The 25,680-nt window shown below is 37.6% G+C and overlaps 1 protein-coding gene and 1 long non-coding RNA gene across 2 annotated transcripts in view; one reads left to right on the top strand and one right to left on the bottom strand.

The window, feature by feature from the left end:
• LOC113660985 (serine/threonine-protein kinase 32C) overlaps positions 1 to 18,265 on the top strand; it is an 83,262-nt gene extending 64,997 nt beyond the window's left edge. The window contains exons 5-13 of the mRNA XM_027174863.2: positions 3,444 to 3,617; positions 7,951 to 7,988; positions 8,457 to 8,546; positions 8,672 to 8,775; positions 10,321 to 10,437; positions 13,001 to 13,126; positions 13,421 to 13,549; positions 14,759 to 14,826; positions 15,560 to 18,265. Of these exons, the coding sequence (XP_027030664.1) occupies positions 3,444 to 3,617; positions 7,951 to 7,988; positions 8,457 to 8,546; positions 8,672 to 8,775; positions 10,321 to 10,437; positions 13,001 to 13,126; positions 13,421 to 13,549; positions 14,759 to 14,826; positions 15,560 to 15,755 (1,042 nt within the window). The 3' untranslated portion in view covers positions 15,756 to 18,265. The remainder of the gene's footprint in view (positions 1 to 3,443; positions 3,618 to 7,950; positions 7,989 to 8,456; positions 8,547 to 8,671; positions 8,776 to 10,320; positions 10,438 to 13,000; positions 13,127 to 13,420; positions 13,550 to 14,758; positions 14,827 to 15,559) is intronic.
• On the bottom strand, positions 17,760 to 25,548 carry LOC113660986. Its single transcript, XR_003444957.1, has 5 exons — positions 25,384 to 25,548; positions 25,155 to 25,240; positions 20,961 to 21,052; positions 20,054 to 20,231; positions 17,760 to 18,671 (listed from the first exon to the last, which is right to left on the bottom strand). It is a non-coding gene; the product is annotated as an uncharacterized LOC113660986 (long non-coding RNA).
• Positions 25,549 to 25,680: the final 132 nt, after the last annotated feature.

Raw genomic sequence — 25,680 nt, 5'->3', positions numbered from 1 at the left:
GAGCTTTATTGTGGTGAGCAAAGTGTGCTTTATAGGGTCAGCTTTATGGCTGTGGCTGGCTGGGTGCTGCTGATATGTTTTATAGATGTGTTGATTGTTCCTGAACTATTAACCCTTGTCTTTTTCATAACTGAAATTGAACTCTGGATTTTCTGAGGAAAGTAGTCTCATAAGTACATATATTTCCTGCGTAACTGCCGAAGGGCTTTGTCCAATACATACTTTTTTCTGGAAACGTTGTTAAGTACACAAACTTTTATTATATTTACATTATAAAGTCTGTGTGTGTGTGTGTGTGTGTGTGTGTGTGTGTGTGTGTGTGTGTGTGTGTGTGTGTGTGTGTGTGTGTGTGTGTGCGTGCGTGCGTGCGTGTGTGTGTGTGTGTGTGTGTGTTGATTCTTCATAGGCTTTCCACCTACAAATATCAAGTTGGGCAACAAGCTAGTTTTTACAATTGCAAAACAGTTAGCCGGAATATAATGTCTTCCTAGCTAAGAAACATTAATAGTTAGGCATATATTTTCTCACACAGTGAATATCACTTTTTTATCAATTTGTTAGATAATGAATTGGTTTAGCAAAACTGACAAAAGCTTAATGAATTAAGATACATTTGAATAATATTTTCCCCATTTTTATTTAGGGTTGACAAGACCGTAGTTAAGATGCATGCAAAAAGAGAAGCACATTTCAGCTCAGGAAACCCAGTGTATGTGCAGTCATATGGAAAATTAGGACACCCCATTAAATATTCAGTTCTTTATTAAGAAATGTCATGTCAATTTCTGATCTTGTTTTAATTTGTTAAACTTTGTTATTTGTTTTTCACTTATTAAACAAAAAAAATCAACAAAAAAATAGTATTTGATATGAGAAAAAGTTAGGGCACCCTGTGACCTAATAGCTAGTTTTTCCCACTTTGGCTTTTTCCCCACTTTGTAGCCAGTTTCTGAAATTGCCTGGAAGAATGTTTCCCCCATTCTTGCATAATTCTTTCAGCTGTGTGATGTTTGAGTGGTTTCTTGCATGCAGTCTGTTTCAAATCACTACACAGGATCTCGATAAAATTTAGATCTGGGCCTTGACTTGACATTTCCAGAATCCTCAATTTGTTATATGTTTTTGTCATGTTTCAGAGTCTAGTTATGCTTCAGCTTATTTTTTTTCCCCATGTTCCTCAAGCACCTTCTGATACAATGTATAATTCATAGTAGATTCTGTGATGATGAGCTGGCCAGGTCCAAACCATAACACTTCCACCTCCAGGTTTCATAGTTGGTATGAGGTTTTTTTGCTGAAATATTGTATTTGGTTTATGCCAAACATGGCCTCTGTTGTGTCGAAATAATGCAATTTCAGACTCATCTATCTAAAGTACGTTATTCCAGAAGTCTTTCCCTTTGTCTCTGTGTTCTTACGCAAAAACTTCATCTTGTCCTCATGTTTGTCTTAGACAGTAAAAGTTTCCTGCTTGCACATCTCCCATGATAATTAAAGTTGTTCAGTCTTTTTTGATTGTAGGTTCATGCACGTTGACATCAATTGTAGCAAGAGCTTGTTGTATGTCCTGTGATGATAATTTAGGGTTTTTGAAGACGTCTTTAAGCATCTTGTAGTCTGTTCTTGGTGTGAATTTGCTTAGATGTCCTGACCTGGACATGTTGGCAGTTGTTTGAAATGTTCTCCACTTACAAATGCTTTTTGGACAGTGGAATGGCAAATTCTTTTGAGATCTTTTTATATCCCTTACCAGACTCATAAGGATCAACAATCTTCTTTCTGAAGGCCTCAGAGAGCTCTTTGGTTCTCAGCATAGTGATACCTCTCACTTCACAATTAAGAGTAAACCAAATTAAATATCTGAGGTTTAAATAAGTCAAGCCTCCTTCAAAATGCTTTGTAACAATGTTGTAATAATTTCTACCTGCTGTGATACACCTGTAGGTAATTCTATCCATTTTAAGTACAAATAAATGTGGAATGTCCTGTGGACAAATAAATGTGGAATAGTTTTTTGCTAATTTTACAGATCATTTAAAAAAGGTAATTTTTTTGTTGTTTGATTGCTTTTAGTTATATTACTTAAATCTTCCAATATTGTTAAAATGAAGATAAATTGCTTATATTTGTAACTATTAAAAAAACCCACAGGCTTACATGGGATGTTCTAATTAATTTTTTCATATGACTATATATACTGGTCAAAGGTCTAAAGTGAAAATACAAATAATAATGAAGCTTTGTTTCAAGGAACTATCATGTGTGTTTGTGTTTGTGTGTGTTTGTGTGTGTTTGTGTGTGTTTGTGTGTGTGTGTGTGTGTGTGTGTGTGTGTGTGTGTGTGTGTGTGTGTGTGTGTGTGTGTGTGTGTGTGTGTCTTTTATTTTATTTTCTATTGCAAGAAGGATGAGGTTATGCTTCGTTACGCAAGAGAAAATTGAAATAGTTTTCTATTAAACAGACCCACACCTGACAGCTGAGAAGACATAGAAATATACTGACAATGAGCAAGTATGCAAGTATTGTATCATTGCCAGACTGAACAAATTCAGGCTTTAGTCAAGAAGAAGCCCAGCTGGAGCCTCTGAGTTCTCTGTCTGTTGTTCTTCTGACAAAGATGTCTAACACTCATGCTCTCTTTTTGTTTCATGTGAATAGGAAAAGTCTGGATTTGTTCAGTTTGAGGAGAAACATAAGATATAGCATACAACATGCAGTATGACTTATGTGAAGTATGTGCTGAGTCTTGTTTTTAGCCAGTTATTTAATTTGAGCCACGGCTTAAAGGGTTACGTTTACTTTACTGTGGTGTCTTTGAGTGCTTAAAACTGATCAGGACACTATTTAAGATGGTCCACTGCTGAAGAGAGGTGTGATGTTTGAGGTAATGATAATAAAGTGACAAGTGACTATTAGTTGTACTATATGTTGTAAACTAAGCAAATTATGCTAACACAGGCTATGGTGATAAGCAACTAAGTAATTATCTGCTCTAAAGAAGTCTATATGAAGCATTGCCCTGTTGTATTGTGAAATTTGTTGTTGCATTTTTTAGTTTTTGGATGTGGTTGGTCTACTTGGAGCAAATCACTTCAATCTTATTCCCATTAGTCCAATGCACCTAGCTAAGCCATGTGACTCACTAGTTTATGCTATGTATTGGATAAGAACACTGTAATGTATAATGGTGATAAGAGGATGACAGGATACATTAAAGACAAGTTGCTCCAAATGTTTACAATATTCAGATTTTTTGGAATAGTTTTCTGTATATCTAAATTATGGTAATTTACATTCATGAAGTATATCCATTTTATCTTATTTTTTTCTCTAACACCTATTGCATGTTAGCCTTGATGCATGACATTTCACACATGCTTTGTGCTAATGAGCTTCCTGTTAATGTGGGACTGAGCTCTGTAACCTCTGGCCTTTGTGTCCCAGGTATTCCTTCCAGGATGAGGAGGACATGTTCATGGTAGTAGACCTGCTACTGGGGGGTGACTTGAGGTATCACTTGCAGCAAAATGTCCAATTTACAGAAGATGCTGTTAAGCTTTACCTATGTGAGATGACCCTGGCACTGGACTACCTGCAGAGCCAACACATCATACACAGGTGTGTATGAGGCCTACTGACTAAACACAGAATTTACAGATATTCACTGAATAAACACAGCCTTTATACATTCAGCATTTTCACCAGTTTGAGAAACAAATAGTCAACAAAAAAAACTAAAAGATGAAATGATTATTTGTAGATGAATAAGCTTAGAACAACTTTTTTTCACATTCACACATACTGTACACTCCCACACACAGGTCAATACGCTGTGACAGTCTGATTTTGACAGTATAGTTCTGACTTCTATTCCATCTTTCAAGATGGGCTATTACCCATTTTTACCAGAACACAAACAGAGCACTGGTGGCCAGTAGAATGGAAATTTTCCATCATCAGTGGAAACTGATTTTTTTAAGTCAGTAAAAACAAATAAAGTATTTTAATTGCTTTATAACTGATGACTGAAAATGATTCAGGACACTGATGGTTTTCAGCATGAGATGTTTTTCTCTCTGTTGGGATAACCTTACACAGAATTATAGTGATTGAAGGTAACTTCTTCACATTGCAGATGCTTATCAACAAGCACTTGCAGAAATGGGTTTACTATCATCATTTAATTTTACTTTTTGTTTTTTATGAATATATTGCCCCTATCTAGAGGAAAACAGAAAACCTTATCCTAGTAAAACTAAAAATTCCTAAAGACCAGAGTGTGTTTGCTGATTTTATATGAGCAAATAACCACCGCTGTGGAGTGTGACATGACAAAAAATTCATTGCTGAAAATGGGCCCAACAAAACAGTGGGTGAAATAAAATTCCTTTTTTTTTGGCCTCTGGTAAAAAATGTTAAACACTGGAATATTTCAATATAATATGGGAAATGGCTTGGCAGTTCTGACAGTGCATACCAGATTCTCAGCATAAGACTATTAAAGCCTGTACATCTATTATTCTGCCACCATCCTGACAGCTTTATTGATTAGTTCTAAGCCTTGTCTGTCACTCACCGAGTGCTGCTTCTTCTATTGAGTTTGACTCAGGGGTGACCCTGACCACACACATCTACAGATAAGTGCTCAGGGTCTCAGAGTTAAGACTTATCATGGGCTTCTATCAACCATTAGCTCCATTCTGTAAGCTTGTAACTTTTTCCTCTGGAGGCTCTGTTACCTTCAGGCACACAGACGTCGCATCCGCTCTATTGTATTGGTTAGTGTTTTAAACATCACCCCAAGGCCTTTGCAGGCCATTTACTGAAGACCAGGTTTGTTTATAATTAGTGTCACATATTATTAGTGCTTTGATACTGATTTGCTTTTATTATTCTTCAAAAGATGTGGATCGTGGTCAAGTTTGTAATTACAGTCATCCACCTGTTATATTGTGAGGGTGAAGTGCAAGCCAGGATAGTGAATTAACTAAAGCTTTAAATATTACAGAGACAATTCTGGAGCCAAGACTGAGACTATTATACTATTATTCATTTATTCCTCTTTAGTTTGTTTAGTTATATTTAGTTACCTATTCATTTATTAATATATGAAAATAAATAAGTGTGGCAGAATATGAATATATACATGAACATGCCTACATTGTTATATACAGTCTCTATAGATTCTGTGTGTGTGAGGATAAAGAATATAGCTGCCTTACAGTTCCATGGTTTGATTCTGAGTTTGAGAGTCTGTGCAGAAACCTCCTCCTCTGGGTTTCTCCATGTTCGTAACACCTTTTAGAACATGTCTGTAGGTGGATCTGCTGAGCTAAATTGTCCCTAGTTTTGCATAAGTATGTTAATGTGTATAGAGTATGTATTGTTGTTCATAAAATAGGCTTTAGATCAACTGTGACCATGTCTAGAATAAACTGCTTACTGAAGATGGATGGATGTGTGGATGAGTGGATGGCTGGCTGACTGACTGACTGACTGAATGAATGAATAAATGAATGAATGAAAAAGAAAACAACATACTGTATGTGTGCAGGTTCACGCACTACGTCATTTTGCGTCTTTGGTGTGTTTATGGTTAAAATTTTCTGAAAGCTTTTATTGAAAATAAACGAACACCCTTTGTTGCACAGTATGTATCCCAACATTTAGGGCTGCTAATAGATAAGCAGCAAAAGACTACTGCTTTTAAAATCTATACAAATGACATAACCCTGATATGTTTTCACCTGTTACTGTGAGGAATAATGAATTGGATGATTATTATAAAAGTATAAAAACTTCATCGTTATTACAGCTAACCCTATTGTCTAAAACAGAGCAGTCACTTTTACTGATTTTCTAAGTGTGTCTTGCCCAAAGGGATTCGCCAGTGTAAGTCATTCCTCCGACCCCAGACAAAGCATCCTGCTGTTATCATTATGACCTTTCAGAAAGAGCCACAAAGACAACTCGCTGTGCACATTAAGTGGCAGCAGAAACTTCACAGCTTGGGCTCATTTGTATCCATCAATATTACAAACACATCAACAAAATGTTTCCTTTTATTTATGTCTGTATAAAGCCACATAACTGAAATTAGCAGCAGATCAGTGACAGTTATGTTTCTTGCCATCTCTAGCATCTCCCCACTTGGTCTGCTCCTGTGGGACAGTTGTGGTGTCCAGTAGGCTGCATTCAGGCTCTGTAGACTCCACACGATAGTCTCCAGAGTGTGTGCCATTCTGTTCCACACTCTGGACTCCTGACAGGAAATCGGTCTCGCCGTGCAATTATTTTGTTGCACCAACTAGAGGAGATGTGTCTCCTAGCAACAGTCCTAGCTGCCATGTCATGTTGTCCAAGGAGGTAAAATTAGTCCATGCAGAAGATTCCAGAACAAAATAAAAAATATTTTTTCTTCTAACTCAGTGTTAAGGGATTAGGGGATTTTCCACTAGATGATTTTGCTTTGAACAATTTTCTCCCTGTCAGATTCCTGATGTACTGTAAAATCTTTTGACATTTAGTATCATAACAAAATATTTTGCCAGAAGGAGAAAATATAGTAAATATATGAAGATCTAATTGACACCCAAATTCCCAAGTCTTGCTTTCCAGGTTTATATTGTTTGTTAGAATATGAATATCATTATTACTGCACAAATCATATTTACTGCATATATGCTGAAAAATTAAGAAATATATTTGTTTACTTAATATTTTAGATTGTGATAATCATGATTTTTAATCATCAGAAATAATTTATTTTATGTTTTAAGCATTTCTTTATAAAAAGAAGAAATTTTTTTTAGCAAAATATTTGTTGAATCTTACAATATGCCAGAATTTTAAAATTCAAGATATTTTCACAAAAATACATTTTGTGGGGATTCGACACATTTTTTATGTTGAGGATTGTGTAGTGGATCCACTGCTTAATCTTAAATATAGGATATAATATAGTAAATGAGTGAATGAAGACAGAGAAGAAGAAGAAGAATTGTTATGTATGTGTAAGTTGTATAATAGGAATAATATGAATCCAGTGTTCATGAATCTAATCATCTTGGCTGACTATAAGCCGTGTGGGATCGTTGTCTTAATTAGTTGTGTTGGAAGTGCAGTGTGTGTTTGTGTGTGCATGCATGTGTGTATAGCATGGTGGGGTGTGTTGGCAGTGTGTGCGTGAGACCCCACAGCGAGGCATGTGTGTGCGTGAGAGGCATGTACGTGTGTCCTAGGCAATTAGCAGGCATGGAGAAATCTACGAAGACCCCCTGAGAGATAAACATTCACACCAGGAAAGCGCAACAAGGAACTTTATAACTCAGAACATACACAGATCGACCAGTGCGCGCGCGCACACACACACACACACATACACACACACACACACACACACACACACACACACCACACACACACACCACACACACACACACACCACACACACACACACACACACACACACACACACACACACACACACACACACACACACACACACACACACATATTCTGCAATCACAAAAGAAAAGCATATCCAAGTAGAAGCATTTTGTTTTATTAGTTTGTCCCTGTAGGGTAGCTATTTTCGTTGTCAGCAGAACTCTCACACAGGGATTAGTTTGGTTCTGTGCTGACATTATATGGTTCACTAAAGCCTAACTGAAATAGCGAAAAACTTCTGAAATTGCATTTTTTTTTTTTTTTGCATGGTTTATGGTACCTGCATTATTTGTTAACAGAACCGTGAAAAAGTAGAGCTATCTCCAGCCACAGGTCACTGATCACATTACCGTCTCACATATCATACCTTTCAAAATGGCTTCAATAGGATTTTTATCATGGCACTGCTGCAATACTACTTAATCCTACAAAGAGCGCAATTGATCAAAAGCTTTTGTATGTAAGGTAAAATAGTGATAATTTAACTGTATTTTTTTTGCAGGGATATCAAACCAGACAATATTCTTCTGGATGAACAAGGTAAGGAATGTGTGTAGGTCTTTGTATAGAAGGTTCACTAAACATCTTAATAGACATATGAAAGTGATCCAAGGTGACATGTAGGAGATGTGATCCCACAGGCTGGGAGGCATAGCGACGGTAACACAGTCTGCCTCCATGCAGTAAGCCCTGCTCAGGGTCATCCAGCCTATAATACATAATAATACAGTCTCAAGGACAAGCTCTTCCATTAAAACTATCACTTGTCTATATTTTTGTACAATATAAATGATTTATTCTCTGTGTTTCTTATGTTCTCTGAGCAAGCCTGTATCAGTGAATGGATCACACATTGCATTAAATGGCATGGATTTTTTTAACTTAAAAAATAAAAGCCATTAAAAGGGATCTGCTTTCATTTATGAAGTCATAGGCTTGCATTTTTCTGAATGCTGCTATGGAGGAGTTTGGCTTCAGTTGCTTTAAACTGGTTGTGTCTTGCCTCAGGTCATGCTCACCTGACTGACTTCAATATTGCAACGATTATCAAAGATGGAGAAAGAGCCACAGCATTAGCTGGAACCAAGCCATATATGGGTACAAAAGCCTTTATTAATTATTAACATGTTTAACCAATCAAATAATTTTTGTTCATATGGTATTTCAATTAATTATAAAAATAATATTTGAACTGGTATTTACTTTAGCCTTGTCCTTTACAGCTCCGGAGATTTTCCAGTCTTTTGTAAGTGGTGGGACTGGCTATGCGTTTGAAGTGGACTGGTGGTCATTAGGGGTCACCGTATTTGAGGTCCTGCGAGGATGGGTGAGTGGTTTTAAAAGAAAATTCACTCACTGGCTTTATATAACAGTAGTAGCATTGATCTAGCACATCCTTTTTTTTCCTTTGTTTCTCTCTGTGGGTGCTTTCCACTAAACACTCAGTAGCAAAAAAAACTGTCAAACAGGAACTGAACTCAGGGCTCTACTTCTATTTTGTTGTCTTAGAGAGTTGAAGGCTGCTCAGCTCAATTACATTTTATTTGTATAGCGCTTTAACAATAGATGATGTCACAAAGCAGAATGTATAAAGATGCAGTGTTATGTCCCTGACAAGCAAACAAGAGCCTGGCAGTGGCAACGAGATCTCTTTAAGATGACATGAGGTCGAAACAAAAAAGGGGGGGGGGGGTGGTTAGAAGCCATCCTAAAGCTGGATAGAAAGGGAAAGACCTCAAAAATATCACAGTTTACTATAAATTTACCTATACATAATCTACATCATTGTTTCAGCTGCAATGGCATCGTTGTTTCTTTGTCTATTCAGCTAACTTATATTAACAGCAATAAAAAAACATTCTCATAACATTCACTAAAAAAAGTCCCCAAGAAGACCAAAAGGGATTTCAAATAACCACATCAAATAATTGGTGCACAATGGGATCATTGTCAGTTCAACCATAGCGGAAAAGCATATATTAGCTATTAAAACCTGAATCTTTGTTACTGGTCCTGTGCCAAAGAAAAAAGCAAAGGTTTTTTTTTTTTTTTTGAAATTTTTTTTCTGAAGCAGATGTTTTGGTACTGTGTGTGTTTTGTTCAGTGGAAAAGGAGTTTCTGTTTCTGCCTCCTGAAGCACAATGTATCATCCATATTATACCTTGCTTGTTTACTTAAAAATAAGTAAAACATGAGGCAACAGAATAACAGCGATGTGAAAAAAATTAATGATGCCAAGCAAAACATACTCTGTGTAATTAGGAATAGTGGGAACTGGAGTGGTCAAGAGTGATGCAGCAGGAAAATATTCTTTTTTTTATCTGGAGATCATGAGTTTGAATTCTGAAAATGTCACAGCCACTGGGAATCACAGTGACACTAGTCAACCATGGGCATCTGTGAGCTCATGGATGTGGATGGGGCAGATAGCACTCCACATGATGCAGCATGACTCAGAGGAGGCAAGTGATAGCCATCAGCCTTCTGCAGGGTTGCTGATGTAAGATGGGGAATTGGCCGAGCAAAAATCTTGAGGAAAGAAAAGAAGCTAAAGAAAAAGCTACTCCTCATGTAATATCTTAAACATGACACTCTGTATTAAAACAAATACTGCCATTAATACAGCTGACTGTGTTGTTTCTGACAATAAATCTCTAGCATATCTTGACAATGAGGGATTTATATAATGAAACATACTTTACTCACGGCTGTACAGAAAACTCACTCATCTCCAGTGTTTAAGATTATTTGCTCAAAAAATTCTTAGTAGATGGATAACTTATTTAATAATCGTTATCCTTATTGAGGTATTTTGAATTATTAGCTCTGTGTTGATATTTCTCTCTTTAACATAATCTCTTTAATCACACAGAGGCCATATGATATCCATGCCAGCAGCTCAGTGGAGTCTCTAATGCAGCTCTTCAGCACAGTCAGCGTGCAGTACTGTAACTCCTGGCACAAAGACCTCATCTCCCTGCTGCGTAAGGTGAGTGTGTGTGTGTGTGTGTGTGTGTGTGTGTGTGTGTGTGTGTGTGTGTGTGTGTGTGTGTGTGTGTGTGTGTGTGTGTGTGTGTGTGTGTGTGTGTGTGTGTGTGTCTGTGTGTGTGTCTGTGTGTGTGTGAGAGAGAGGGAGAGAGAGAGAGGGAGAGAGAGAGAGAGAGAGAGAGAGAGAGAGAGAGAGAGAGAGAGAGAGAGAGAGAGAGAGAGAGAGAGAGAGGTGAAGTTGAGAAGTCAGAATAAAAGTTGAGAATTCCGAAAAGTGGATAAAGAAATAGGGCTAAATAGGATTAAATTCATTAACAAAAACATTGGCATGACAAGAGCAAAGTGAAATTACTGAGAGAAGAGAAGAACAGAGTGGTTCGAGCTTGTGATGAATGAGCAGAGGGAGGAATTTTTAAAGGTGATGTGAAAAGGAATGGAGAGAAAACTAATTGGAAGAGGAGATTGAGGAGAGAGTGCCGTACACAGCAGAGAGCGAGTGGGTTTGAAACTCACAGAGACAGAAAGGAGGAACATAATGAGGCAATGTAGGAGTGAGGCCGAGCCCAAGTGAGAGATGATAGAAAGCTGGAAGGTTGGAAGCATAATGTATAATGGGAAAGGAATGGGCGGAAGGTGACCAGACCTAAAAAGGGAGAAATACAATACATAATCAGGCTGTGAATAGAGAGAGAGAGAGAGATGGAATGAGGGTGTGGAAAAAGAAGAAAGAAAAAGGGAAAGTGGCAAAACAATAATGAGAATGTGTGAGTAATATGCGGAGTCAACCTGAAGGGTTCAAAAACATACACGATGTCCATGGTGCTGGAGAGTTATGGGCATACACACACATACACACAAACACATGTACAGACACACTTACTGAATTATTTTATAATTGCTGAGTCTTGGGTTCTGTATTAGCACTTTTGACTGAGATGTCCATTTGTCTCATCCATGCCTGAACAGATCGATTACTTCGGTCTGGACTTTGTGGAGACAGTCTCTGCCTTCTGAGAATAAAGCAGCAACAACATGTCCAAAATCAGATATGATTTCAATGATAGCATAGCACATCCGATCAGATGGGCTAGGAATCTCGTCACTAAGCGATCTTAGAGTAATAAAGTATCTCACGATAAGCCGGAAAGCTGTCATCCTTTTATAACTATATCAGCCTGTTAATAACAGAATAGCTTTTTATGATTACTCCACAGACAGATGGGCCCATGTTATCTCTCATCTCCATCACTCCAGCTCTCTTATTTAAAACTAATTGGCCCTGAAGACTGTCTGACTAATGCCAGTGGTGACAGATTGACTTGAATGGCTTTGAATTGGAACAAAATGAAGTTTGCTATTTGCATATCAAAAGGAAGACATGTTATCATGCAGCACTAAATCCACTTTTATGGAAGATGGTTCAGAACACAACATGATGCTTGATATAACAGTTTACCTATTTAATTCATTTGTAAAGGAACAATCCAGTGTTTTGAAGCCTAACCTCTAACCACCACATCTACAGGAGACATGAATTTGAGTCAATTACCCTGTAGTGAGAACAGACCTAATAAACTGTTTGGTCAAAACTGTCTTGTACTGGAAGTCCAAGAGTAGCTACTGAAAATGTTAATAAAAATGTCATTGTTAACAATATTTCAGATCAATGTAATTACAGTCTAATACAAAAGGTTTTGAGGGCGATGTGGTAGCCTAGTGGTTAAGGCACTGATTGGAAGGTCGTGAGTTCAAACATCAGGTCCACCAAGCTGCCCCTTCTGGGCTCCTGAGCAAGGCCCTGAACCCTCAATTGCTCAGTTGTATAAACAAATAAAATGAAAGTCACTCTGGGTAAGGGTGTCTGCTAAATGCCAGAAATGTAAATGTCTTGGAATAAGAAACACTTTTAAAAAATTTACAAACTTTTTTCAGCTTTCTAACACAGGAGCAATACACTGAAAGCAATTCCAATTACTTATCTGTACAGATGAGTATGTTAACAGATAACACAAACCCGAGGGAAACTTTAACCCAATCCTAACCATAGTGCAACCCTAATGCAGCCTTAACTCAAGTTTAACCCCAGTGCTAACTCAATCTGAGCCTAATACCAACATTAACCTTAACCCTACCTTATCCCTAACCCTGGCCAAACCCTTACTCAATCCAAACCCTAAACCTAGTCTAATCCTTAACCAAGCCCTACCATAACCCTATCCCTAGCCCAATCCTCGAGTCAAACTTAATCCTAGGTACACCCAAAGCCAGTGTCACTACTTAGTCTAGGATCATATTCACCCTAGCCCAACCCTAATACATTTAAGCATTCAATTTAAGGACAATTTATGTAGAGGGAATATGATGTAACATTTTCATTATATGTAAATTGTTTCCAGTGAAATGAAGTGCATCAAGTTTAACCAAAACTTTTTACTGGCAATATATGAACTATGTGTGTCAACTATGTGTGTTTGTGAACTATGTGTGTTTGTGTGGTTTGTTGTGTGGGTGGGGGAAAAAATAGAAAATTGGAAAGAATCAAGTTTGATGTGTTTATTTTTCAGCTGTTGACAGTAAATCCGGAGCATCGATTCTGCAGTCTTGCCCACATGCAAACAGCCCCCTACCTTTCAGACGTGAACTGGGATGCCATGTATGAGAAGAAGATGGAGGCTGGATTTGTTCCCAACGTAGGGGCCGATTAAACACTTCCGCACAATACACAGCTCACACAGTAGCCAGACATAAACACAAACACACACACACACACACACACACACACACACACACACACACACACACACACACACACACACACAAAAACATGTTCTACCTACACAGATTGGCATACAAACTAAGCAAGATGACTAATCCCTAATGCATATACATGCTTCATGGGTTATATATTAATGTTTTGAGAAATACATTGCTTTTATTATTTTTCACCACCGTCTGGTTTGTCTGTTGTGTGTGGGTGAACACAGAAAGGGCGTCTGCATTGTGACCCCACCTTTGAGCTGGAAGAGATGATTTTAGAATCCCGTCCGCTACATAAGAAGAAAAAGCGTCTGGCCAAGAACCGATCTAGAGACAACAGCAAAGATTCCCAATCTGTGAGTAATTATAACCTCTGATCTGGATATACTTCGAGGATTCACTCCCCTCTGCTTTACTTAAAAGTTTTATCTAGATCTCTGTGGATTTTCTATATGAAAAAAAAAAAATCTATCCCTCTCTGCCATGTCAGAATATGAATTTGAATATGAATCTAAATGTATATATATGTATGTATGTATGTATTCATACAAACGTGAACAAATTTACTGCATAAGAAACATGGCTCTCACCTTCTGAGCTCCATGGTTAACATAAATTAGTGTATAAAGGACATCTGTTTTTCCCCTATTAAAATAAAAATTTATTCGTTCAACATGTCACCTCATCACCAGACTGCAGTCTGAATACTGACAGCACCAAAACCAGGATCCAAAGGAACAAAACTGGCTGTGCTCTTTCCCTTGACATTCTTAGGAACCCTAGTCATTCATGGGTGTCTTTGGCCTCATGTTTGCATAAAAGGTTAGATAGCACTTTCCTCTGAGTGTGTTATGCTGCCATGTACAAGACATGTGGAAAAGTACAAAAAGATGCATCTGGCTGGCTTCATGTGTCTTGAAGCAAGCACATGGTAACCCTCTCTCTCCCTGACTAGTAGCCAGTATACAACAAAGGAGAGATAAATGGTGAATATGAATTGGCATGTGAACCAATTGGGGAGAAAATGGAAGGAAAAAGACATTAGCATAATTCCTGGCCTATGGGCTGATGGTCCCCGTTTTATTTCATATTACTGCATATCATATCGATGATATTACTGTCTCTTAAAGTCCTGACTATTTATAGACATACAGTAAGAGGATCTCCATTTTATTAAATGTAGCCAGGACCACAGTGCTTTCTGATCTGTAAGCTAATGTAGGAGTACAGATACTGTAGCTTCACTAGCAAGGCTTCCTCAGCCTCTGGAGCAGATGAACCTCCATTATTACCTGAATGATTAAATTATGAAGCTTTCAGTACTGTTGTTAAGCCCTCTGGCACTTTCAGATGTATGAGACGCTATTTTTAGGCCACGTCAAGCAAAGAAAAACAAGCTAAACACAATATGAAGTCTGGTCTCCACTAAAGCATTGTGAGCAGAGCATCGTGAAGAGAGAAAGGGGCGAGGGCCAGCTGTAATCTGGAAAGAGCTGATTGGTTTTGTACATGCTGCTGGTTTAGTCTGTGTCAGGCTGACCTGTGACCACTTGTGCTTTCTGAAGGAGAACGACTACCTACAGGAGTGCCTTGAAGTCGTACAGCAAGAGTTTGTGATCTTCAACCGAGAAAAGTAAGACTATGTTTTTTATACTTTTCAGCTATGCTTATGTTATGAAAATAGATTGTGTGATGCATTCATAAAGCTTTCCCCAGAGCTTAGCATCATTTTTCTCCAGAGGCATAATTTGCTAAATTACTTTTTTGCTTTAATGCTTTCTCTTTCAACAAAAGTTCATTCTCAGAAAAAGGTACTGAACAGTGCATTTCCTTCTTACTGCATTGTGACCCACTAGGGTACTTTCTTGTACCCTTAGTAAGGGTATTTACCTGGGAAAGTGCATGTAGTGTGCTTTTATTAGCTTTAAAGATACAACTTTTACAAGATCTTTAAGGTATGCTGTATGCACATTTACAGTTAAATGATGTACACTGTATACTAACAGGTACAATATTTATACTCTTGAGGATTCCAACTACATATATATACACATAGCTTTGTGTTAGCTGTAAGCATAGAGGTCCTGTTTATTGGCAGGAGAATCTGTATGCTACAATGTACAGACACTGTGTCTGATATAATTTATTACCTGGTTTATTATTTAGTAGACTCTCTAAGTTCTACCATCACAACCAAGCTCTATTTTTGGCACTGCCTCATTATTTATGACTCCTTATCCTTCGTGTGTAATGTCTTTGTGACAAATCTAAAGATTTGCTGAATGTACATGTAACATCACACAAAAGAGTAATGTGCACTCCTATATATGGGAACTGTGCCCATACCTTTGTGTTTTATGTGTCAGGTTGAAGAGGAGACAGGAGGAAGGCTGCATGGGAGAAGGGGAGGCAGCAGAGGGAGAAGCAGAAGGAGAAGGCGACCCTGACCGTGAGGCAGAAGAGGCAGAAGGCGCGACAGAGGATGAAGAAACCGAGCCCGAACCTGAGACCTCTAAACTGAGCATGTGCGGCTCGGTGTGTTCATCTCCGGGCAGCTCATAGAGCCACAGGCACAGCACCTCCTGCTGGTCTCTTAGGCGTCACTGCGCTCACCATGCCTATAAAGCCCTAAGTGCAACTAATTAGGGCTCTGAAACATCTCTTTTCTCCATCCCAGTTTCATTCATCTCAGCACGGTTTGGGTTCAGCCTATACGAGCAACGACATGGCCTCCATTTTCTTGTTCCCTACATGGCCTCTAGAGTAAGCTCAATCTTCTATGCAACATTATCTGTACAGCATGATGTAAAGTAGACATTTTAGAACTAACAAAGCCGCACCGAGAACGCATGATGACACAGAGCAATAGGACTCTGCCGTAAGAATGATAACATGACAAGGGCGGCCAAATGAGAATGCTGTTTGTGTATTAATTATGAATAGGTGAAAACACTCTGAACTTTAGACTTGCTATGTTTGCTCTTTCAGCTGCTCCCTCTGAAAGTGGGCTGCTATTTACTAGTCATTAAGCATTCAGTTCCATTCTATAGATGTAATTCCCAGATAGCAAGTGAGTGATGACCCAGTGCCCACCCACACATACCTCTTTCATCCAGCACACGCTCTGCTGCGGAATGACAGCAACAACTCAAACACGATGACACCGTACAGTATCTCAGGCATGATATGGTGCAGTTGAACCACCTTTGGTCCAAAATTAACAAACACTGCACAAATTTTAGATATGGCTCATTGCATTGGAGCTTTTTTGATCCAGACTCTAAATAAAAAGCTGTTTACACACCCACTTTTGGATTACAACACACTTCCCATCATAATAACTGACTCTAATGTGCCTAACCTTTGGCCTGGAATCGTCTGCTATCTGGGAACAAACTGGGATTAATTGCTTAGCAACAAAAAAGAGTCACTCTTAAAAATATGACTTGAGTGACCATATGACTGCAACTGTCATGTTCTGAATGTCTGAGAAAAAAAATGTTCATAGTATGTCACAAGTAAATACATACAAAGAAATCGAACTTTGATGACTTTCTTAACTTTGTGTCAAAATTTGTTAAGATGTTAATGTTAATGGCTTGGTTTTTCTGTATCTCTGTCTTGATAAACTTGCTGCTTCTAGCCAGCACGCTGTTCAGTGGTTGGCATCTATGTTTCTCCTTCTGACTGTTAGTGTTTTTCATGTAAGATGCTTATTCCAGAATGATTTGATGTTCAGTGTAGATTACACTGCAGTTTGCGTTCAGTGCGTTCAGTTCACAACTCTAGTGCTCTTCCATTCCTGCCGCTTAGGACCTACTGATGAATTTCACTTCACCAGGGGAATAAGCTTTATTGACCTCTATAATACACCAGTATTTTGTTTAAGATTTTGTTCGATTAAGTAAATAAAAAAAAAATTCTCTGTAATATAAGCATTGTAGGTGCCATTTGGGGTCCTGCTTTGATTTGGGTTAAGCACTCCCCCAGTGAGCCGGATGAGGCTTTTTCTTTAGAGTAGCAATGATTCGATAGTATATAAATACGATACTGTTTGTATTAAGGTGACACCATACAGTAGATCTGAGTTGTGATGTTGGGACATGTAGCATTCTACGTAATTAGGCAACACGATTTTACAATTTTGGTTGAATAATTATGTAAAACATAGCTAGAAGCAGGACCTTTTCTCCACAGTTTTATGTGGGTGTGCATATCAGACTTAAGTATTAACAAAAATCAGATTAAAATAGTTCTAATAGAATGAGGCAGTTGTATGAAGCTATATCTTCATACAGTGACTTCTATTTCCAAGTGTGCAGGCACAACTTGTAGGCAAAAACGCCAAAGCTTTTGTACCATTTGCATAGCTGTTTCTAAATAAAAATGAGTGCCTGTACGTTTGCATTTGTCTGTTTGCTGTGCGCGTATGTGTGTATCTGTAATTATTGCCGTAATCTGTGCATCTGCGTGTGTGTGTGTGTGCGTGCGTTTGTGTGTGTGTATTTGTGCGTGTACGTGTGTCTGTGTGTGGGAGTATGAAAGTATTGCATAGGACCAATGTAATAATTTGTAAAGAAGCATTTATTGTGATAAGTAACAATCATGGAATGTTTCTGGAATTAAACATCAATTCTATTGTTAGCCTCAAGTGGACATTAATTCACTGTAAGCTATTGATTACTATACTGATACCATAACATATTAAATAAACATTGACTTTTTTGCATGTACCCCTATTTATAATGACTAGAATGGGGTGTTTTGGGGAAGGCATACGGTTGTAGCTATTTCGCTTTGCCATACACACTCACCAGTGAAATGAAAACTCTTACTCACTGAGATTATGACAATGATGACAACATGTTCACCAATGACATCAGTGCTCTGTATCGCCATCCAATTTTCATACTCTAGGACTGCGTTATCAACTCTTCTACTCTACAAAGCAAAGCATCATCTTCAAATAATTGTGGATGGCATGATATGTATCAATAGACTCTGTTTAAATTTTGGCATCCCATAGTTTGTTTTAATGATATTGAAAAATAATAATAAAATATTTAAGGGCACTGGCTCTGTCTGTTCATAAGGAATCAATGTGAAAATGTAGAATTCTGGTTGAACTGAAACTAAAGTGTGTGTTTTTGGTTTTCCTAGAAAAAATTTTCTTCAGAGAGAATTGTTAGTACATTCTTTGTATGTTATAATAATTTGCATTCATAGAGCAACCTCCTCATGCTCAAGGTCACTTTAAACTTCTATTAAGGAAACAGAAAAGCTGGCAAGAAGAGAAGTAACAGGATTGAAAGAAAGGGAATGTCTTTGGATTCTAGATTGGTCTTGAAAGAAGTCTGTACACTGGTGTAGCTGAATCTGGAGGCCGAAGCACTGAATCTTCCCACCTGATCACAACCAGTCTGGTCTGTGTGGTTCGGTGCAGCAGTACACAAGTATCAGGCAAGCTGACTGTGCGAGCTGGAGTGTAAGGATAGAAAAAATGTGTGTGAAGAAAAATGACACCATGGAGTGCTTTAAATATAAGGAGTAACCGAGTCAATACAATTTTTGTAATGAAACAAATGCTTTGCAAACATTTTTAGAGAAAATATATTTCTAGTTTAAATCAGAATTTCTCAAAGAGTTATCCAAGGTCTCAGCTTTTAATCAAGCATTTGGAGTAAACTTACGTGTTAGGTTTAAGACATAAAATAGTTACTGGACTTTGGCTTGTTTGTGTTTGAAATACAACTAATCTTGAATTTTATGATAGATATATGAATTTTTAAATTCCTCCATCTTTCAAATCCAAACTTAACTGCAATTTATCTTCTTCACCTACTTTCTGCATTTCCCGTTAGGGATCACCATGGTGAATCATCTGTTTCCACCAAACTCTCCCCTCGTCATCCTCTACCCTCGTACCAATTAACTTCATGTCCTCATTTAACACATCTATATATCTCCTCTTTGACCTTCCTCTTGACCTCTTGCCTGGCAGCTCCTTCTCCAACATCCTTCTACCAATAAACGCAATAAAATCTCCCTCCTCAAAACCTAACTCCAATTTTTAATGCACAAATAGAGTGGAAGTAGTCGGTGTGTCTCGAGGTACCTCAAGGTGGCCTGTGTTTAGGTTGATGGTGTCCTAAGTCTGTAACGTAGTGAAACAGTCATAATGTATTCAACGATATGAGACTTAAAAGCACTGTTGTACATCTGGAAAAGGGAGTCTGCCAAATGCTCTTAATGTAAATGTTTGTTGTCCGGTGCCTGTAGTGTGCATTAGAAGTGTAAAACCTGCAAGCTAACAATACTAATGACTATAATAGCCGCTCTGACGTCCTGACTGACTGGTGTGTGGATTAAATCAGGCTTTAACAGCAGGGGATAGATAGACACACACACACACACACACACACACACACACACACACACACACACACACACACACACACACACACACACACACACACACACACACACACACACACACACACAATGTGAGTGTGGAGCAAAAAATAATAGAATTGGCCTTGCTGTTCTAATACCTTCAGAGGTGACTGACTATTAAGCAATAACAATGTTTCATGCTTTTCTCCTCTCACCCTCAATTATCATTAAGTAATAACATAGGGCCAGTTTTAGATAGACATACATCACATTATAGAAAATAATGGTCTATAATGTCTCATTTTTGGATTTTTTTCCTACCCATAATAGTAACCTTCCTCGGTCACCAGTTGCTCAGGACATTAACACCAAACCAGCTGTTTTTACATAGTGTACATCTGAAATGAATATCTAACTCATGATAAAACAAACAGAGAAATTATCTACAGCTATTTTGTGTCTTATACCTTTCTTTCTCTGCCTTGCTTGAGCTCAAGAGTGTGGTGGGACATTGCTTTCATCCAGTATGTCTACTGCAGCTGCAGCAGTGTCAGAGCTCAGTACAGAGCTCCATTCAGGAGCCTGGATGGTATTAAGCAGTGCAGTCAGCTCAACCTCCAGCTTTTGTACCGTCTCCTCGACCCGCTTGAGACAGATGTGAAGAGTCACACATGTGGAAGAGAACAGAGGTTACACGCAAGAGTCAGAAGTATTTTTTTTTTTTTTTGTATTACAGTGAGTGAATGGACATACTGAGGAAACACTGGAATAAAATGCACAATATTAGAAGAATCATAATGGACAGAAACAGAAGTGGACTAACAAAGTTACTTAAGAAATATAAAGCTGAGATCCAAGAAAGTGATTTATTACAACAATTTTTTGCAGAGAAGAATAAATAAAATATGTGAAGCATTAAACGATAACAAAATACTGGTGGAAGTGAAACAAACAACAACATAAATCAAAGATACGAGATCAACAAGCTGAGCGGGAAGGCTGAGTGAGCTTGGAAGAGAAACAGATATGACTCATCAGCTTGTACAAAAGGACACGAAGAACAGACGAGAATGGCGAATGAGTGAGAGTTGAAGAACATACGAGGGTGACTTCTCTCAGGTTGCCTTAACTGAGTTTTATTTTTGCTAATAGTCAGATCGGTCACAGAGAGAACTGAGGGTCATGGTGTGATGGATGGGGGGAAGGAGGGAGGGAGAGAGAGAGAGAGAGAGAGAGAGAGAGAGAGAGAGAGAGAGAGAGAGAGAGAGAGAGAGAGAGAGGATGATCTTTCAACCTTGAACTGGAGCTGCTTGGAGGAATACAGCAGCATATATCTCAGTGACATAAAGTAATGACAGTAAGGTTATGGATCACCTTTTCCACTGCATCCAGTCTGTCATTAAGCTTGCTGTGGTCCTGACAGGGAGTTACATGATCGTTTCGGTTGGCAGGATCAATCTCAGGCACTGTGACAAAAAACAATGCAAATCATCGTCTGTTAAACCCCACAAATACTATGTTATTGGCTCTGATTATTTCTTACAAAAGGTGAAGCTATATATGGATATTTGATTTGGCTCCATGCAGTGACATAAGACATACAGTAGGAAAATCTTCATAGAATGTATGACATGTTTGAGTTTGGTTGTATCTTTGAGGTCCATTAAATAATGTATATACCTAGATATATATGTAGTGAATAAAGATATTAAAATCAATAGACAAAATGGGTACATTAGCATTTTCAATGAAAGAATAAAAACATACAATGTTCTTAAACATTATTAAAATTAAAAGTAAATACACACACACACACACACACACACACACACACACACACACACACACACACACATATATATATATATATATATATATATATATATATATATATATATATATATATATATATATATATATGCAGTATATTCTGAAAAAAAATTATCTGAATGTCACACATTAATAGGACATTTGGTAGAATTAGTTATTTGTTAGAATTACAAATAACTGAATGGGAAGAGGGTCTGGGAAAAATAAGAAGAGAGGGAGAGAAAAATAATGAGAATGTGTGAGATAATATGTGGGGTCAACCTGAAGGGGTCAAAAAACATACAAGATGTGCATGGTGCTGAAGGGGTTAGAGTTAAGGGCATTGTGTAAGTCAGGAATCTCTCTCTCTCTCTCTCTCTCTCTCACACACACACACACACACACACACACACACACACACACACACACACACACACACACACACACACACACACACACACACACACAAAGATACCATGAGGAGACCATGTAATCAAATTACACTCAAGTCTAGTGGATTATTCATTCCAAAAACTCAGTTCATCATGTGAGTGTTTTTCAGTATGAGCATCATAGTCTTCATTATTACAGCAGCAGGTTATTAGGTACAGTCAAATAATTTACAGTTTCAACCATTACTCTGCTTTGAAGGCTGAGTTAAAAAATATATATATCAAACTTGGTGCTGTGTGAAATGCTTGAAGCAGGCAAGAGGTATGTTTGAACACGTTTCTCCTACTACAGCATTTTCCCTAATAAACACACCAGGAGAGCTGAGCAAGCTGAGCCAGACGCCAGGCTGCCGCACCGTGTGTTTCCATGACATCACTGAATAACAGACGTGACTGCTTTCCTCACGCTGAGATAAGAAAATCACCCGAAACCAGAGTCAAAACTTACAACTGACCTGAGAACAGTTCTTTTTTTCTCTCTTAACAGCTGAAGTTGGCTGAAAGAAATGTAAATATAAAAAGTAGTCCCATTAGACCCATAACAGTTTCTGGACCACATTTCATCTATAGTTCCTGTTACTCCGCTGTACATTATGTGTCATTTGTGTAAAAGACCCTTGTGATTGGTGGGTTTGGATGTAAAGCTTTGCCTATAACTATATTTACCTGTGAGACGGTTGATATCCATAATTAAAATCTTGATGTCTCACACTGGGATTGTGTCTCTGCTCCATCCATTCTTCTGTTCTATCCATTCTTGGCTTGCTCAACACTATAGGTGTGGATCTCTGCAACCTTTCCATTTAACACTCGGTACTGACAAGGAATTTGCAGTAAAACAATTTAATGAGAACCAGATTTTATCTGCTTAAAATTGCCCAGTATCAACCATTACTAAGTAACTGAGCTGTCTACTTGTAAGGTCTAATCCTAGATTTTCAGCAGAAAATGTCTCATGAATTTTTAAAGGCATCCTCCAACGAACAGCATTAATAGTAGACTAATGCTGCAGTGTCAGAGATAAGATGAATAAGAGAGCTTTACTTTTCTCCCAGCAAGCAGCTCTGTTTCCCAGCTGTGTGTAAATGTTATTTGTGGGTTTATCCTGATTGCTGCTATTGCAGTGTCCAATTTTGCAACTTATACACCTTTAATTTTTTGCTAAACAGCCCATGGATCAAATCAATAAAACCATGAAGATAGTATAAACAGAAACAAATTAATTTTCTAAAAAGTACCTTAATCATGGTCTATTTCAATTTTTTATTCTTTTTTGTGTGTGTGTCTGGATTTTTTTGCATTTGGGAGATTTTTTATGTGACTTGAAAGTAGAATAAGAACATAAACTATTAAATATAGCTGTGTCCCGTATTTAAGACATGGGAAAGTGTGTGAACGCAGGTGGCTGAGGTTCACAGGTTCAAGAGAATGTTTGCATCACCAGCTGCTGCCTTTGCTGGACTCAAAATTCTGGTGTAGTGCTACAGAAAAGATGGATACTAATGCCAAACTTATATCCCAGATTACACGCTGCTAATATATTTTCTAATAGCATTAATACCATCACAAATGCATTTCTATTCAGATATTTGTCAGTTATCTCTGACTGAAATGTTGATTTTATGTGCATAAAACAGGTCACAATTGTATTTTCTTGATCAAAGGAAAATTACTGCTATAGTTGGGTCCAGAAATCAGAGAATTGAAAATAATATCTTGATAAATCTGGCATATTCAATAATCAAGACTATGAATTATGGAATTAAACAAAAGTGAAAATTCAAAAAGTAGAACAAATATAACGATTATTTTTAGCTTAACATTCTAAAATGTCCAGAAATCCATTTAATAACTTTTATTCAAGATGTTTTCACTTCCTGTCATTTAATACAATCAAACTTTTACATTGTCTTTTTTGTAAAAAAAAAAAAAATTCAGACATCAGACAACAGAAAATCGAGGGACAAAAAAAAACCCCACTGAAACATTCTGAAATGCATGCAAATATTTCTACTATTTACTGAAGCAGTTTGTTGAGAAAACAATTTGACTTGAACTTTTTTTTAATGTTAAAAAAAGCATTTCCACTAGTGATCTCAGAGTGCTGGACCCCAATGTATATAATGTAGAAATTAGAATAACAGTCATTGACATAATCAGACATAATATGTAGGTAGTAGAAAGAAAGAAAGAAAGAAAGAAAGAAAGAAAGAAAGAAAGAAAGAAAGAAAGAAAGAAAGAAAGAAAGAAAGAAAGAAAGAACAAACGAACGAACGAACGAACGAACGAACGAACGAACGAACGAACGAACGAACGAATGAATGAATGAATGACTGAAACAAGAATCATGAGTCTCTGTTTTTGTACCTCATCTGCCCAAAAAGCTCAATGCAAAAGATCTCCAATGTTTTAGTTAACCTCAAATATCCCTCTTTTTTAAATATTTTTTATTATTACTGTTAATGTGTGTTGTAAAATTGTATTTGTTTCTTTTTTATACTTAGATGTTGTAAAGCACATTAGTCAACATGTGTTGTTTAAATAGTGCTATACAAATAAAGTTGACATTGACATTGACATTGACTCAAATATCTGTGCCTCATGGGGTATTTCCTTAATCAATACTAACAATATGACAAAGTAAAAGAGAGCTTGAGCCTTTCAGATTTGCCCATGACTTTCTGTTCTCATTCTTAGGAAATGAGATCACACACATTTAGCCAATTATGTCAGATTTCTCTTCCAGGAAAGTTACAAGAAACAAAGCTCTATCATCTTACATGCTAAAAAAATGAAGAAAAAAATGCATTACGCAAGTCCAAATGATTTGCTTATGCTATAAATGTGCAGTAATTGCCGAAGTGCTGGATTTTGCCCAATGTCTCATGCATGAAATGTGTTGTCTTTTCTAAGATCTTGCGTTCAGAACACGACAAATCAGAAACAGATGTCATGTCATTGCAAAGAGAGAGAGATTGTAACAGAACATGCACATAGTTACACACAAAAACATTTTTTGTATCCAATATTTCATTTGATGTACATTTTGCTTATATATATATATATATATATATATATATATATATATATATATATATATATATATATATATATATATATATATAATATCACACACACACACTCACACACACAAACTACTGACTGTAAAAACATTTGTATTGGAAACTACTGTAAGGGTGTGGACTGATTAGCTGACATTTTTTTGTCATTTCAAGAAGTATCTTATGAATAAGTGTAACATTTCCCATCCTTGTTTTATCCCATTATCACCGGTCAGGGCTCTTACCTGCAAACATGTGACCAATCAGAAGGAGCAAGACAGCAAGACAGATACACTGGTATGCCATGGCTCTGAGTAAACACACAGGCCACCTAGGGAAGAGCGGCAGTTTACGTGAAATCATTAATACTGTAAAGTATAAGCAACACACGACGAAAACATACCAGAACTACCAAAGAAAATATTCATGAGTGAAATAGAGGAAGAGAAATTGAGGAACATAAGAGGAACATACCCGCAAAAATCTTTGTGGCCGTAGTAGGTAGCTCAGTGTAGTCTCTCTTCCTTTTTCACTCTGCACTTCGCCTCTTTTCCTAATGAAAATACTCAGTGCAGGAGAAAAGTGAAGTGCTCTCTTTTTGGAGGAGGGTAAGGCAAGACAGTTGGGGAGTAAGAAAGAGAGAGGGAAGGGGCTGGGTGTGCAGTTGTACAGTGGGCTGCTGGGGTGGGCCTGTTTTTACCAGAGGAATTGAAACACAGCTGAAGTCAAGCCAATGACTGCAAGAAATATGAACAAGCAAGCCATGTGTGT

The sequence above is a fragment of the Tachysurus fulvidraco genome, chromosome 4 (assembly GCF_022655615.1).
Source record: "Tachysurus fulvidraco isolate hzauxx_2018 chromosome 4, HZAU_PFXX_2.0, whole genome shotgun sequence".
NCBI lineage: Eukaryota > Metazoa > Chordata > Actinopteri > Siluriformes > Bagridae > Tachysurus > Tachysurus fulvidraco.
This window is presented reverse-complemented; position numbering and strand designations above follow the sequence as displayed.